Here is a 15,986-nt window from a genome sequence, read left to right on the forward strand (position 1 = left end):
TCAAGACAAATGGCAGCTGCTGCCCTTCAAGGTCTGAAGTCAAGTCCTCTGGGAATCTGAAAGCCCAACTGGAAAAATCAAGGCCTGTTCATTAGAGACTGCTGCAGGGGAAACTCGCAAGGCTGCCATTAGAACTATATAAAAGAGCTAATTATTTTTATAAGACTTTTAAAACTATCAAGCACACCCAGTTATAATAAAAAGTATTTACTGCTGGCCTTCCATTAAAAAAGACATTGCTTTTTGTCAAAAAAATCTGCTGGTGACAGTACACAACTGAATTCTTTGTATTGAAAATTTTAATGAGTCTTCTAGGAGAAAGTTGTGTCAAAATTGACTAGATGAGAGAGTTCCTCAAGTGAAGGTATAACACCACACCCACTAATGTGAGAAAATATCCCAAACACACTCATATCAAACTAATGAAACATACATAAAGGTGGGCTGAGATTGTGCATATGTGATTATCTATCCCTGAAAAATAGAAGGAATTCAAGAAACAAACATGTTCAGTGTTGCAAAGGTGTCTGAAAAGAAGAAACAAAATCCTTCTTTCAAATCTCTGCTGCTGAGGAACAGCCAAACATGCTGCAGTACATGTGTATTAATAAATCAGTCAGAATAGCACAGGACCCAATGTTATCAAATATTAAAATTAAGCAGAAAAATTAAAATTAACACTGTTTCCTCTGTTTTATCAAACACCAAAATAATAATGGTAACTCCTTTCATAAAATATACTCTGGAGAAAAGTTGATACATGACTTTTTTTTTTTTATTCATAACTACAAAATTCTTTACTATTTTAACTATGAAACCAAATGAAAGTTTCTGATATTGAAATATTTTCCCAGCTGCACAGCATGACAACACTGGCTTGAGTTCTAATGTTATAACAGATCACCGCTACAGAGTATTTATTACAAATCTTTTAGAAGTGCTATATGAAATTCATTAGTGTTCCTTAATCAATTCTTGGACCAACACACACATAAGCTTCCGACAGCCTAATTCAAAAAAGCAATTACAACCCTAGTCCTCGTGTAAAAGGATGACAGAAAGAAGCTATGTGAAACCAGTTTAAAAGAATGAAAATGTAAAGAAAACAGATTAGGAATGATTTATATCAATGCCTAGTGCTGAAGTTAATTACAACTAACCCAATAAAATAGTGGCTTTATTATTGTACAGCAAGTAATAACCTTAGACGCAAAAACCAGAACTCTTTGCTGACTTTTGCATGCTCAATTCCACAGCACACTACATTAAGAATTAAAGAAGTAGTAAATAAGCCATACAGAAACAGCAGGTTTTTAACTAAAAGCAGAAGACGCCCCTGCTGTTTAACCATGTGGGTTATTCCATGTAAACAGAGCTTCCTATAAACTAGTATTATGTTGTTAGTGGTAAATGCCTAAAACTATAATGAGAGTTTAATTTCAACACCTAAAAGAGTTCAAGTCACAGTAAACTTTTATAGATTCTGAGAATAAATTCTACACATGTAAAGCTGGAGTTACATACTTAAGTACTAGATTCTTCAGTAAAAATACCACAGAAAAAACTGTCAGCTTGTCAGACAATGCCGTTTGTGCTATGAGATTACTCTCCAAGTGACAACTGTAGCCTTCTCTACAAAGGACAAATCTATCCTAAAAAAATACATTGTTATGAAATATATGCTATATAAAATGTTACAGCATATACAATCTTTAAAAACTGTACACAGACAAAAATCTTGAGATAGGTTGCATTTGACATAATTTATGGTGACACCAAATATTCTCAAAATAACAATAAAACTTTAACTTAATCCAAAATTCATACAAAATTATAAAAATATCACTGCATAAATAAAATTATATCAGTAATAATTTTCACAGCATAAAAGCTGCATATCTTTTTTTGTATCTAGTTTCAAAGAAGTATGAAAAACTGGGGAAAAAACTGAATGAGTGGATTGCTGTTTTCAGGTCCCCAGTTTCTGATGGAGGATGCAATTTCCCCAGGCAGCTTTTCCCTTTCCCTCTCCCACTAGCAGGCTGTTGCCATGACGCCCCATGAAACCAAATTAGGGGTCAGGTTTGAGTTCATCTAGCAGCAAACCTTCTCCACCGCAGTTTCCTCTCCAGGTTCTTTAACCATTGACTATTTTCAATGCCAAGATGAAAGATTAGCTTCAAAAAGAATACAAACAGGAATCTTAAAAATTAATTGAGAAATCCGAGTACCAAGCAGTTCTGGGGAAGCACAAAACTCTTAAGTCAAAAGAAATGAGTCAGAAAAACAGACATGAGGAAAAGTGACAACATAAGATGAACAAAAGGAAAAGATCCAAATAATTAAGTTGCAGTGCCAGCATCATTTTCATGAACTAAGGCAAACAAAATGAAGAATAGCAGGAACATAACACAACTGACCCTTGATTTCAGTGGTTTTTTATTTAACTGTGATTGTAATTTGAGATTCTGTAAAACCACTGAACAGGAAGGAAAATGCCTTTCAAGGTAGACTACAAATTATAAAAACAAGAAAATCACAGTAAACTCAGTGCTGCACAGCAGCACCAGTAGTGCTAGACTGATCCCACTGATAGAAACATTCATCATCACCATCAAATAGCAGCAACCTTCCTGCTCAATGTTCTTAGCTTTAAATAAATAAATTTAATAAAGAAATATGACATGTTTTGGAACCATAAGCACCTTTCTACGCCATGGGGGTTGGAACTAAATGATCTTTAAGAATCCTTCCAACCCAAACATTCTATGATTCCATGATTCTGGTATCACTCTTTTCCCCAAATGTAGTTTGGTTTCTATTTAAACTCTCATAATGAATGTATGCACATGATAAACATGATTCTTGCTATCATTGTACCTTTGAGGGAATGAAACTCAAGTATCTAAACCAATCCCACCTCTTCACTCGTAACACAGGATGTTCGAACCTGTCCCTTGATATTCCCATAGGCAATCCTAGCCTAATGCAGATCTTTTCTTAAAAGATTTAGAGAAGACAGAGCTAAATAAATTTTTTTAAAAGGCAGAAAAACTAATATCTCTCACATTACACTCTACTTGCATACTCTGTTCCCTTTCTCATCCTACATCTGTTGTGTTTATTTACACTAAAATATAATATACATAAAACATGATGCAACAAAAGTCTCTATTGTCATCTGTCACTATCATAAACATGATAAATAATTTTCTACTCCTTTCACTGCAAATCCTCACCTGCACTCACCAAGCAGATATACTAAAAGAAAAATATTGGTTTCACATAGAGACAAATGTCTGCAGAATTACTCAAAGAGCACTGGAAAAACCAACTGTTTCTTCTGAATCGAAATTGAGCTAGGCTCTAACACCTAATAGACCTCAATATCATGATTGCTGAATAATCTGAAATATGAGTTTTTATCCCTTAAGTTATCACAAAATACTTATGGAAAAAATAGTGCATTGCCAACAATCCTTGATGAGACAAATGTTTTCCTAGTTGCAGAAATAGGCAAAAAGCAGAGATGCACATAAATAAGAGTGCAAGTCAGACAACAAACTGAACAGCACCACTACACAAAGTTTCTCTGGGTAGAACTTCCAGTAAATAGCACAGCTCCCCAAATCCCGAGTTCCCCAAGCAGTTCTTCCCGGAAACAGAGACAAATTATTTGGTTTATTAACACAAACAAAAAAGTTCCCATATTTGTAATTAGTCTTATATCAGCAAGAAGCGTTGCTGCTCAGTGAACTTTCCATAATCTCCTACCCCTCCCCTGCACTAACCCTCTTTCCATAGTCTCAAATTAAACAGACTGGCTGTAAAGCAGCAGGGTGTCAAATTAAAGCACACTTTCTTTTCAGAGGTCTCCACACTTCGCGGCTGACTTCCTGTCAGGAAGAGTTCCATTTCAGTGCAGAGCCCCACCAGCAGGGAGCTCACAGAATTAAGTGCCAGTTGATATTACTTTGTTTTGCATTTACCACCCCTGAGAATATTGTTCAAAGATCTAGTTATAAAGTCAGCATGGTATCATCCTTCTGACTAGACTGCCAAGCCACAGGGTGTGCTCTTGCTGCACAAAATTCACCTTAAATGGTGGTGTTTTTTTAAGTCCTAGTGTGCTGGTGAAGCAACAGGATCCCTTTTTTCTTCAGAAAAGTCTTGCTTCTATAGTTAAATTATGTTCCTTCAGTTTTGAACATCTGCAGCACTGTACATTAATGGAAATTAAGCTGTCTTGTTCCCCTATCCCGCTCCCAAGATTCACATTTACATTAGACAATCCACTCTCCTCCCTAGACATAAAAACATACATTAATCAATCAAACTCTCAGCAACATAGCTTTAAGGGCTAATATTTCTAGCTGTAAAGGGTGTGTTTTCCATTAAACTCACACCAACACCATGTCCTGAATTTCTTAGCAAATGCAAATAATTTTTAACTCATGAGTTTTTCTTCATATGAGCTTGCAATATATGAGAAGTCTATAGAACCACAAAAGATTGTACTTCAAAAAAAGAAAATCAGGGAGAAAAAATCCTCATTTTTGCCAAAGAATTCTGTTTTAGTAAGAGCAACTTAGAAAAGTTCATCTCTCTGCACTCCAGTTTGGCAAACTGTTTCAAAGAATTATTTTGTGGTTTGTATCCCTATCTTTTATCCATTTCTCTACTAAAAGCCTGCAAGCGTGTTGAATCCTCCAACTGCAATTCCAAGAAACACTGCTTCACATCACTCCAAACAAAAATGTCACGGCTTTACTACACCTACTTGTATCTCTCTATACACTTTCTTAGTCTAATATATAGAACCCATCTTGACTTTTTTCATACTTCAAAACCCCAAACCTCACAATTCCTTCCCAGAAAGCAGATGTGTAGCATAAAACAAAAAACACTAGTTTTTGCTCATCTTAAAATCTCACATTGTACATTTCATCTCCAAACTGGAAAATGAGTAAACCCTTAAAACATCCTCCTAGACTAAGTATTATGAAAAGATGTAAGAATATAAAGCAAACACATTTTTACCACTGAGACCACCACCTGCCAGGATACAACTACAAAGTGCTTCTTGCATCACTAAGTCAAGAATAGGTCACTTATTATTCGTGCAGTATTGGCAAATAATTCTGAATACATCCAACCTATTTACACACTTAAGGCAAAAGCAAAGTTAAAAACTTCTTTAATTTTTATTACTAAGCAAACTGTCAGTATACATCCATTCATTCATGGCATATTGTTTCTTGCATGAGTCTATCACAATAATGTTTTTTTTAAATTTAGTGACTGTTGGACACAGAAATTTTAAATAATCTATCTATAAGTCATACTAAAGGTACAATATTCCTGAAGTCAGCAATTACACCTAAGAGAAAAGACAGATTTCAAGCAGGTCTTAAGTGTAGTAAAGTGTGAACCTTAGCAATTTTAAGAATAGGAGCTTGAAAGAAACTCCTACTTAAACATACTAGGGTGCTCTCCAAGCAATTCCATGGAACTCAACAGCCAATAAAACTCTCAAACAATATAGAAAGCAAGAGGAAATCATTGCAGGAATGAAGTTCTAACAGACAGGTTTTCCATTATCTTCGGGATTCACACAGAATATATTCCAGTAATATAGGTCTGGAGAGACAAAAATCTACATACTGCTTAAGTCAAAGAACAAAAAAAATCTATGCAGCTAATTTAAATGTAATTTCAACATCCTCCAGTTCAAAGGAAAAGTTTTCCCCTTTATTTCAATCTTATCAGATTTGCACTTCAGACAGTTATCTACCAATCTGATCTGCAGTTTCAGACACTTTAAATGTATAATACAGCTCAATGAAGCAAGCAGCAAAATATCCATAGTACATGTAATCCATTTTTAATTATTCCAAGTACTCTGCTCAGTGACAAATACCAAGCATGAAAGTTGTCAATAGACAACTGAAAGTTGTCAATAGTTTTCAGCACACAAACTGAAATCCTTAGATTTCAGAGATGGAAGAAAAATTCCCAGGAAGGAAGGAATGCATACACTATGCAAAAAGCCCCAGATATACGAGTGTAAGGAAGAACCCAGGTGTTCTAGAGAACAGATTTGTTAAAGTAACTTTTTAGTTTTTTAGAAGGAGACTTACTGACAAGACAGAATCTAAAATCCAAGCGCCAAAGGACCACATTTAAGGAGTCTGGATTCCACAGCCAGTGCCCATCCACACCTTCCAGGACTTTCATTCACATTCTCCAAAGTTAATCCTACTGACCACTAGCCAAAGAGCTTACTGTGTATATATCAAGTGTCTTGCAAAGCAGGAGAATGCAGAAATCCCATATCACAACAAATAAAATGAAATTACAATTGAGAACAAACAGATGAATCACAATGTTGCTTTTACAAACTGAGAGAGCTTAATTTGTTTCAAAACTGGACTCTTCTACATGAGTGCTGAATGCCCTTAAGCTCCTGGACTATTACCTACTTTGTGAGGATATGTTGAAACTTTTCAGACAGATTATTTTACCTGATGATAATAATTGTTACCTGAAACATTAATTGAACTTAAATCTCTTCTGCTTCAGGAGAATACTTCAATAGCATGTCCCCTGGCTACTGTGAGATCTACCTTTCCTTCTTCCTGGCATCCTGTGAGTTCTACCTTTCCCTCTTCCTGGCTCTCCATCCTCTACAGATGGATGGAGACACACATTGGATGGATACAAACATACATTGCAGGGGAAAAAGAATTTTTGAGAAGAAAATGGTTTGTAATGTAAAATCTTTTCACTGAAAATATCAGTAGTAACACCATACATAAAGCTCAACAGGCATTTTCCAATTATTTTCCATCCAGTAGCATCCTAAAAAAGATTAGGATGAAGATCTTCCATTTTGTTTTCCAGTTACAAAGACCATGTAGCATTTGTTACTAAATTACACTAGAAACATCCCTGCTGCTGCTTGCATAACTATTATTAACACGCTTGGCAATCTTATGTTTTCAAATGCTAGGATTTGCACAGTTTTATTAATGTGCCTGGATCCACTTGGTATGAAACAGATCTTAGCAACTTAAGAATTTAAATAATCCATAGTAGAGTAAGATGATCTTGAATATTTTCCCTTCCACAGCTACCTCATCTCTACAAAAAGCTAGGCTAGCATATATTCTTCCAATCTTCAAATACTTCAAAAGAGCACAAGAAATAAAAATAATTTTTAAAAAATTTAAAAATAAGACAAAAGTGCATTATAAAGTTTCTGGCACAACATTTTATGGAAAGTTAGTAATATAAGGCACAAGGTAAACATGTATGGGCATGATTCATGCAAAAAACTTCCCCTAAATTTCTCAATTTAGACATTGGTACAGTCTTTTTTCAATATTTGTGTGTTAAGATCTAAATCATTTTCATTTGCCTCATTAAGTTATGTTTCTAATAATTTTATCATAAAAGCAATCACTGAAGCTTTTTAACTCAAGTGCAGCTGCATTAATCTTTGATATAGACTAAGATCCTATTGGCAGAAGTTCACACTGTATAAAAAGAAAACCTTTCCACTCCTGATATCTTCTAAATGGCTTTTAAAAGGAAATTAGAGCATGTATTATAGTTGATAAAAAATCACCTGACAGCTTACAAAATCTACCCTTTATGCCAAAACACACACACATATATATTTTTGACCACATATCTAAAGGACTATCAAATTCTTTTAAAACTTATTTTCAGCTGTTATAACAAAGTGATTAGATGGAAGAACATTATTGTGATTAAAATGTGATCATCTAATATCTGGAGCACATAAAAAAGTATTCCAATGGCATTTATTCTCTTCATATCTCAACCAGGATATTGCTAAATAGTTTTGATGAGTTTTTGTCTGCTGAGTTTGGCTGCCATGGTATCACAATGACATTGGTCTTTAGATAACCTATAGTCAATTCAATTAAAACTTCACAGCAATCACTGCACTTATCCATCACATCAAATTGCACTTGAAAGTAAATTAGGAACCAGTGCAGATCACAGAGCATCAGCATAATGTGTTCTATAAACCAACACTGAAAACCTGCCATCTTTTACATCAACTAAAATCTCCAAGCAATTCAAAGGCTTGCCACATTTTAGAACACGCTGCAGAAATCCATTCCTGAGGTAATGAACTTGGATCACTGATGCAATTTTTTTTTTCTGAGCAGAGGATAGTCATAAAAGCCTGAAGATTCCCCTGCATTCCACAAACACTTAAGCAATGGGGTGGAATAGGAAGGAGGCTGTGGAAAAAATTCTGCTGAAAAAATCCAACTCCTATTGCTCTTCCTTAGGGAAAATAATGGAATCCTATGGTTTGTATGGGTCCATGGAACATGTTGGTATTGCTCAATTAAGATTCCTTATTGCAGTAAAAACGATGAGAAGACTAAAATGCTGCCGATGCAAGGGATGCACACTGACTTCTTTATGAGCACCAGAATCTACCACCAAAGGGATTTGGTAGAACATGAATTATCATGCTGAAGAAATACCTGTGGCAAAAATGTCACCTCTTAACCAGTGACAACTAAGCTAGACAAGAAAAAAGAAAAAAAAATAATGAAATCAAGCTGAAGACCTTTAAGCTGAAGACCTTTGCCTATAAGGGCAGTAAGACGAACTTTCACAGTGTAATTTTTTTCTGCCTAAATGCTACTAATCAGCCTCTGCTGTACTTTTTAAATGCACACGTAAAGCTCCAAAAACTGTCAGAGCTGCACGTGACATGTTCAACCATAATTATATTTCACTGGGCAATATAAGGAAATGCTATCTCTGCATATGAAAAATATTTGTAGTATTAGGGTTTATGCTTCCCTCTTCCATCTCCCCAACAAAGTAATACCACTATACAACTAATAGTTATGGTTATGTAGTTATATTGCAATATATCGTATTAGTCATTTCAGAAGATAAAATATTTAGCAATGAAATGTATTGAAATGTTGGTTTTGGTTTTACACACACCATCAGCTACCAAGAATGTGCCTTTATCCTTTTGAAAAAAACACTGGATAGAGGAAGGAGGAACCAGGAATAAGAACACCTTGAACAAGCACACAGCATGCATATGTGGGCAGTGGCAGTGGAGGGGGTCATACAAGTTGTTGCAATATTTATTCATTTTCAGCTGTAACCTCTTAAATAGGTTGGGTGACATTCCATCAATTTTAGAAAATTATCCAAGAGACAAACAGTGTTTGAATAAGTTAGTGTAAGTTTATCTTGCAGTCTAAAACATTTAGATTCAGTAGAAAAATGCTCTTAAGTAGAAGATGAAGTTGAGAAGAGCCACCTAATTAGTTCTCTAAGACAAACTCCACTGATGATTCAGTTGATTGACTACAGAAAGCAAGTGCCAAAAATTCTGTAAATCCAAAGGCATCAAGAAAAATTACAGAACCTATCTCATCTATTTCATACCTTTTCACCTTGGAGCTACAATAATCAGACAAATGCTTCATGTACATGAGCAATAGATAAATACTTTTAATCCCTTCATAAGAGAGGAGGGAAGACCACAATCTACAGTCATGTATTTCTACACTGTCATGTATTCCAAGAAAATATCTGAAAAATGAAAGAAAGCACAGTAGCACTTATGCTTTATGGACATGTACTCAATTCATCCATGCTGCTTTGAGTTTTAGGCACAGAGAGAGAGAGAGAGCCCTTCTAGTGAAAATGCTTTCTTCAGGGGTGACATCAGTTTCCCCGTGAAGAAGTCTCGTCCCACAACTGCATGTGAGCACCTCCAACATCCTAATGTCACTCATTTGAGATGGGAGAACAGAAAGAGAACTTCTCTCTTTCCGCTGGTCTAATTACCCTGACAGGATGCCAGACCAGACGAGATGGTGCTTCCAGGTTCAATGTACTGTATGCATTTCTGATAAATGGGAAAAGAATAGATGACCTGGCAGAAGGCTCAGACAATAACATGTGATTTACAGGACATGAATGCAGCTACTATAAGATTTATCTGACAGCCCTCTCTGATAGTGGACTGTTGAGTATCCGATGGAATGATTTCTAGTCTGGAAAGTCTGCTACTGAGTAGCCATACACATTATTTATTTATTAGATGTTTTGGGTTGAAACCATTTTTAAATGATGCACTTCACAATGCTCAGCCATAAATTTAGTTTTAAACCCTAGAAGGGAGGTAGTGTTATTGGAATGTGTGTCAGACTGAATTAGGATGAGCAACACAACGCTTTTATAAACTAGCCTTGAATGCAACGTCGATTCCTTCAAAAATGATATTAATGTCAAATAAGCAGGAACACTTTGCAGTAATATTAAATGAAGGATTCTTTATGTTTTGATAGATTTATAGAAATGTAAGTACACACACAGAGACACATTTCAAAATTTAGCATGTCTATCAAAAAACACAACTGGTTTTGTCTTAGAAAAAGCCTTTTGTCTGTGTCTTAAACCACCTGTTTCTCTTTTTACCTTGTGTTAAACAGAAAGCAATACATCAACATGCAAACAGAAACATTAAATAAGAGTCTTTTTCCATATGCCTAAATATACGAGTTTTAAACGAGAAAAGAAATTAACCAGGTGTCACAAATAGTTTCAGAGGATTGTACCTCTTGAATTTTTTTTAAATTATTTCACCTATTAAAGAACTTTATTTTCAGAATTTTATGAAAAAAAAAGTAGGATATTATTCTATTTTCCATATCTTAGGAAGAAAAATATAATTTAGCCACAGATCTAAATGAACATCAGAAAAATGTCAGGTGCTTCAGAAAAGCAATCCAAGTACTTATATCATATCTACAATGTTTAAAATGGATTTTGAGAAGAGGTTATGATAAAAAACACCGAAGATTAATCAGAGTAATCTTTCAATTTCATAAAACGATGGCTGACAAATTTGTGAAGTTTTAAATCAAATTTGCAGATACTTACTTCATAACTATGCCACATTATTTATGTGATTAAAAACTGGTTTTTGACCTGATCTTTTGATCTTTGGCACTGCATCCTCTCCATCTCCTCTTAAAAATTAATTAAAATTTTAGCAAAAGGATATCACTTCATTTCCCGCCCTATCTTGCGGGGAAAGAAAAGAAAAGAAAAAGAAAGGAAAAAAAAAGAAAAAATCAATCACGCTCAACCCCATCTCCTCCCAGTATCTGTAAAATGTCGGCTTGAAATTCAATTTCATATCTCTCAAGCTTTCATGTAGCAAAAGACAGTTCACTTCTTAACAAAATAAATCACTTCTGTGATTGCCATGCTGACCTCTTTGAATTAGGAAAATTCAAAGTGAAAAATGTAATTATCACCCCAGAACAATCTGTATACATCTGGAGCTAATTTTAGATTCATTTCTCACATCATTTTTCATATTCTGCCAAAAATTACAGCTGCTATGTAACTTTAAAAGGACTTTGAGGTCTTTGTGACTTTATTGGTTTATTTCTACTACTCCGCAAATAACCACCTCAGCCTGTGCAACTTGCACTGGTAAGCAATCACAGTAGCTTCAATTTGATTAGATTAGCATTAAGTGGCATTGTGACACATATGACAAATAGATGCATTAGGGCACGTCATTTATTCCTTATCCTTTCCACTTCCCAAAACCAAACAAGTGATGTACAGTACAGAGCACAACATGATTTTAAGAAAAATTAGATTACCTTACCCAAAAAAAAGGGGAAAGGTCAAGCACTAATTATTGATACAAGCAGCATGGACACCAAAACCTAATTTTTCTAAATGGTAATACCAAGTTGTACGACATATACATAATACTTGGATTAGTTTTTACTTTAACACATTCCTGAATGAACAGTAAAATTTGTTATATGGATTTCTCAGTAGCAAAGATTCTTTTATAATTTAAATCAGCTGCAAGTTCATATTCTAGAACTTGTGAACAATGTTCAGTTCCAGTACTGCCATATGTAAAATAATCTCTAAATTCCAAAAGTTCCATAAGGAATATTAAATTCCTTTCAGGGTAAAATGATACTATATTTCCTGAGGAAGATGGAAAACTAGATGAGAAAAGTTCTGGTTACTTTCATTAATAATAACCTCACTGGAAAACATAACTACTCTTCACTAGTTCATTGTAAAATCTATTAGGTGTAATCTCCAGAAGTAATTGTTCTTATTGCACTTTATTGACAATGTAGACTATCAATTTTTCACACCTTCTATGATTCTTTCATTTGTATTCATGAAATGTCTATCAGCACACTCTAAATAAATTTGGCAATATAGGCACTAAAACGAATAAATCGATGTGAAGAAACATTAATTTTGCATTATCCTTATTCGTCAGGCAAGCAAACCATAGGGGTTGTAAATGAAGGTCAAAGGTTCTGAAATGGGTTAGAACCCTTGACCTCCAGACCAATACCATTCCCATTAAAAAAGACTATTTTAAAGTTTTAAGTAGGGGAATTTACTACCAGAAAGGTATAATTTTAAGGCACCAAAAGAAAGGCTCCATAAAAACAGTCTTCCATTTAATTACAAAAAAAAAAAAAAAAAAAAAAAAAAAAAAAAGGGAAAAAAAAAGGCAAGAAACCTCTCAAAAAAATATCCAATTAAAAAAGCATACATAATTTCATCATTTTAACAAAGTTCCTTAGGCTCTGTCTGTTTTCAGACCACAGGAACAGGCAGTTCTCAAGTTCTTACATATCTAAAATCACTTTACCTTTAGGAATATAAAATGTCCCAAACTGATGACAACCAGGGTTGCTTTCTAAAATTTTTCTCAAATCCTTAGTACTTGTCAAATCAATTAGGAATGACAGGGTTTCAAAAGTGTTTATCACTCATTTCATAACCTCTACACAAAAGGAAAAATTCTATTTATCCCAGAGGATTCAGCATGTCAACATGCAGGAATCAATCTGTTTCCTTAACTTTAATATTTAATATTAAGATCCTATCTCATCTTACAAAAATGACAGCAGAGAATTATGTAGGCACACCATCTTCAGGGTTATGTAAATGTTCAATAGCAAGGTAACAAAAACCCACCTGGATAGACACAGTTACTATATTTTTTAATTAAAAGGCCTTGTACATTATCTTTTTACCTATTACACATGAACCTAAATTAAAAGCAAAATTTTATCTGTAATCTCCATTGTGTTCAGACAGATCAATTTTAGAATTACTTAAACCTCACCTGAGAGCAAAGGAGCATCACCAGTTCCACAACTGAACTGCTAGATTTCATGCACACAAGACCTAAAAAAGGGAAAAAAAAAAAGATACATAAATGCATGCTCTTGTGGCACAAGCTATTAAGACAAACTATTTTGAAGTGCAATAGATTAGAAGCACCTTGACAAACAAAAGAAAACCAAAATTTTCATGCCACTTCCAGTTCAATTTTTTACTTTATCAGCACAAAACAAAAGTACATATGTGAGAGGGAAATCATAAATTCCATGCCTTCCGTCTAAAAGAAGCAGCTAATAGTAATTCTTACCCCCATTACTCAGTTTCATAAATGTTTGTATGTCAAAATGACCAGAAGTGTGGTTAACATATGTTATATTAATCCACTATATCTACGTTTTGCTATTACTCGAAGGATTGGGTCATTATATATGCAGAGAAGGGAAATGGCTTTATGACCTCTGCTTTCTCCATGACGCGCTCTCCTTTCAGCCCCCAGCTATCAATCAAGTTTCCATTTTGTTTCATGGCAGCAGACATCCCAAACACTCTTATTAGTACTTTGACCCTTAACCCCACACTAAGCCTAAGCAGAAGTGCAAGAAGTAACCTATTATATATTTTCAGTTGTTTACAAACTAATTTGAGTATTATTATTTGTATTCGCATTTTGTTTTGGGTTTGTCTATAACTGGGATTTAGAACCAAAAACTGTGTTTATTTTTGTCTAGACCATTCATATACTCCCAGTGATTATCCTGCTTTTTTCTTTGCTCATCCAATTTATGAAATACTCATCTATCCATCTATATAATTATAATACAGTCTTTGACCAGGTTTTCTTTTATTTTCAAAAGTAAGCTTTGAGAAAAACTGCTTTTCTGTTTTTTCTTATTGAATCAGTGAAATAAATTTGTTCACAAGGCAGCTTCCATTAAAATGTTTATCAGCTAAAATGATGCTCAAATGCATAAACTAAAGTAGAATCCCATTCTCACAGAAAGCAATTCATACACTTCTTCCTTCCATTTCTTCTTATCTCAAATGGCAAGCAAGCTAAACTCCTAAACTAAATAACTTTAATTTGTGAAATTTAATGAAGTCTCCATTTTGATATCAGCAGTCTTCATTGAAACACTTAGCAAGGTTTGATACTCTAATTGTGTTTCTGACAATGCTCATATTCAGCCCTACAAACAGGATGACTGTCCCAATCCAAGAAACAAGTAGTTTCAAAAATGTTTTTAAAAGAACTTTAATTTCCTAAGAAGAAACTAGATCTGTTAGTGCAAACATAGCTCAAGTTAAGCAACCACAGGATTCTCAGTGCACTTATCACTAGAAGCTGCAACAAGCTCTTCTTGTCACTTCTTCAACAGGACAAAACCTGAAAATGACACTCAGTCAGTGGACAAAACAATTCATATGATATAATCAAATTTTGAGAAAATTGAAAAACTGGTGTTGCACTGCTAAATTCAGTCTTCCAATATGCACCATTTTTTAAATTGAGGACATTAATGTCTGCACTGCAGAACTGAGCCTCATTTTTAAGCAGAGAGAAGCCCATCAGTAGAAAGAAAACTTCATCTCAATCTCAACCATTTCATGCCAATCTTCCACCAGGAAGAGCCATGATCACTGCTGTGCACAGGAATCTCCATCTTCTCAGATGTTCCAGAGAATTCTCCTCTATACTGACAAGGATTCCTCTTACCTGTATGACTCCCTTCCAATTAGAAACCAAAAAGCCAGGAGCAGACTCACGTGCAAAAGAGGCAGCAGAACACACTCCACTGACATAGTTCCCAAAAACATGTCTGTTCCAATTAGAACATGTGTGTTCTAATCCCAGTAAAAGTGTCAGGTCTTGTACCCAACTTGCTACACTATACACTTTACTGTGTATCAAAGCGTTAACACTGACACCAAAATTTCTCTTAAAGCTCACAAAGCACATTTTGTACACGAGCTTCTATGGGACAAATGGCCAGGAGAGTTGGAAAACAAAGGAAGGTGGACATAAAGAGGTAGCAGAGATGGCAAAGACGAGGAGGCAATGACAACAACCTCAAAAGGCTAAAGACAGGAAGAACAAGAGACAGAGAAATCCAGTGGACAGCACTGTTTGGGAAGGCAAGAAAAAAGTTCCTAAATAAAGAAATTTTCAGTCTCCAAGGTAACAAAGAAAACAAAACCCCCCTTTTTTAAATGGAAACTTACTTGTACCTTCTATCAGCAACTCCTGCCCATGGCTGCCCAAAAGAGTCCGAGAAAGAAAGGGAGCAAAATCCACAAAAATCTCTCTCAGGAGAGGGGCAGCTTTTTCCAAAGCATGCTCAAGTCTGTCTGTAATACTAGTAGAGAGATACATGTGATTAGCAATAAAAGAAGGAAGTTACTGGAATTTTGTAAAAAGGAATATAGATTTTGACAATGTTTAAGTGATATGCATGTTTAAGAAGGAATTAATCCAACACTCAGTATTTTACCAAACCTTCATTAGTTATTGAAAATCAGCAAAAGGACATTCTTAAGTTATGTGGTATCAGAATATCAATTGTAATATCCATAACATGAGCCACAGCACAGCTGTTCGGATCAATTGGAAAAGTTACCTCATATTGGAGGCAGAATCCTCAGGCACTGAAGAAACTGCAGGAACAGATGGCAATTTTGAATTAGATGATCCCCTTCCTACAAGAGAAAGTAATAATAAACAAATTATGTAAGAAAATATTCCAGGGATTAGAAAAGCAGACCAGAAACTAAATCAT

The 15,986-nt window shown here is 34.8% G+C and overlaps 1 protein-coding gene across 6 annotated transcripts in view; it reads right to left on the reverse strand.

Annotated features, from left to right (window-relative positions):
- The window catches only part of LRBA (LPS responsive beige-like anchor protein), a 392,984-nt gene that overhangs the window by 250,682 nt on the left and 126,316 nt on the right, over positions 1-15,986 (reverse strand). For 4 of the 6 annotated variants that reach the window (XM_085579289.1, XM_085579287.1, XM_085579291.1 and 1 more), the window contains 3 exons: positions 15,828-15,906; positions 15,433-15,566; positions 13,214-13,275 (listed from right to left, as the gene is read on the reverse strand). In XM_085579289.1, coding sequence (XP_085435415.1) covers positions 13,214-13,275; positions 15,433-15,566; positions 15,828-15,906 — 275 coding nt within the window. The remainder of the gene's footprint in view (positions 1-13,213; positions 13,276-15,432; positions 15,567-15,827; positions 15,907-15,986) is intronic. The other 2 variants (XM_085579290.1, XM_085579288.1) reach the window with 1 other exon arrangement.

Source organism: Lonchura striata, chromosome 4 (genome assembly GCF_050655825.1).
Source record: "Lonchura striata isolate lonStrDom1 chromosome 4, ASM5065582v1, whole genome shotgun sequence".
NCBI classification, from domain to species: Eukaryota; Metazoa; Chordata; class Aves; order Passeriformes; family Estrildidae; genus Lonchura; species Lonchura striata.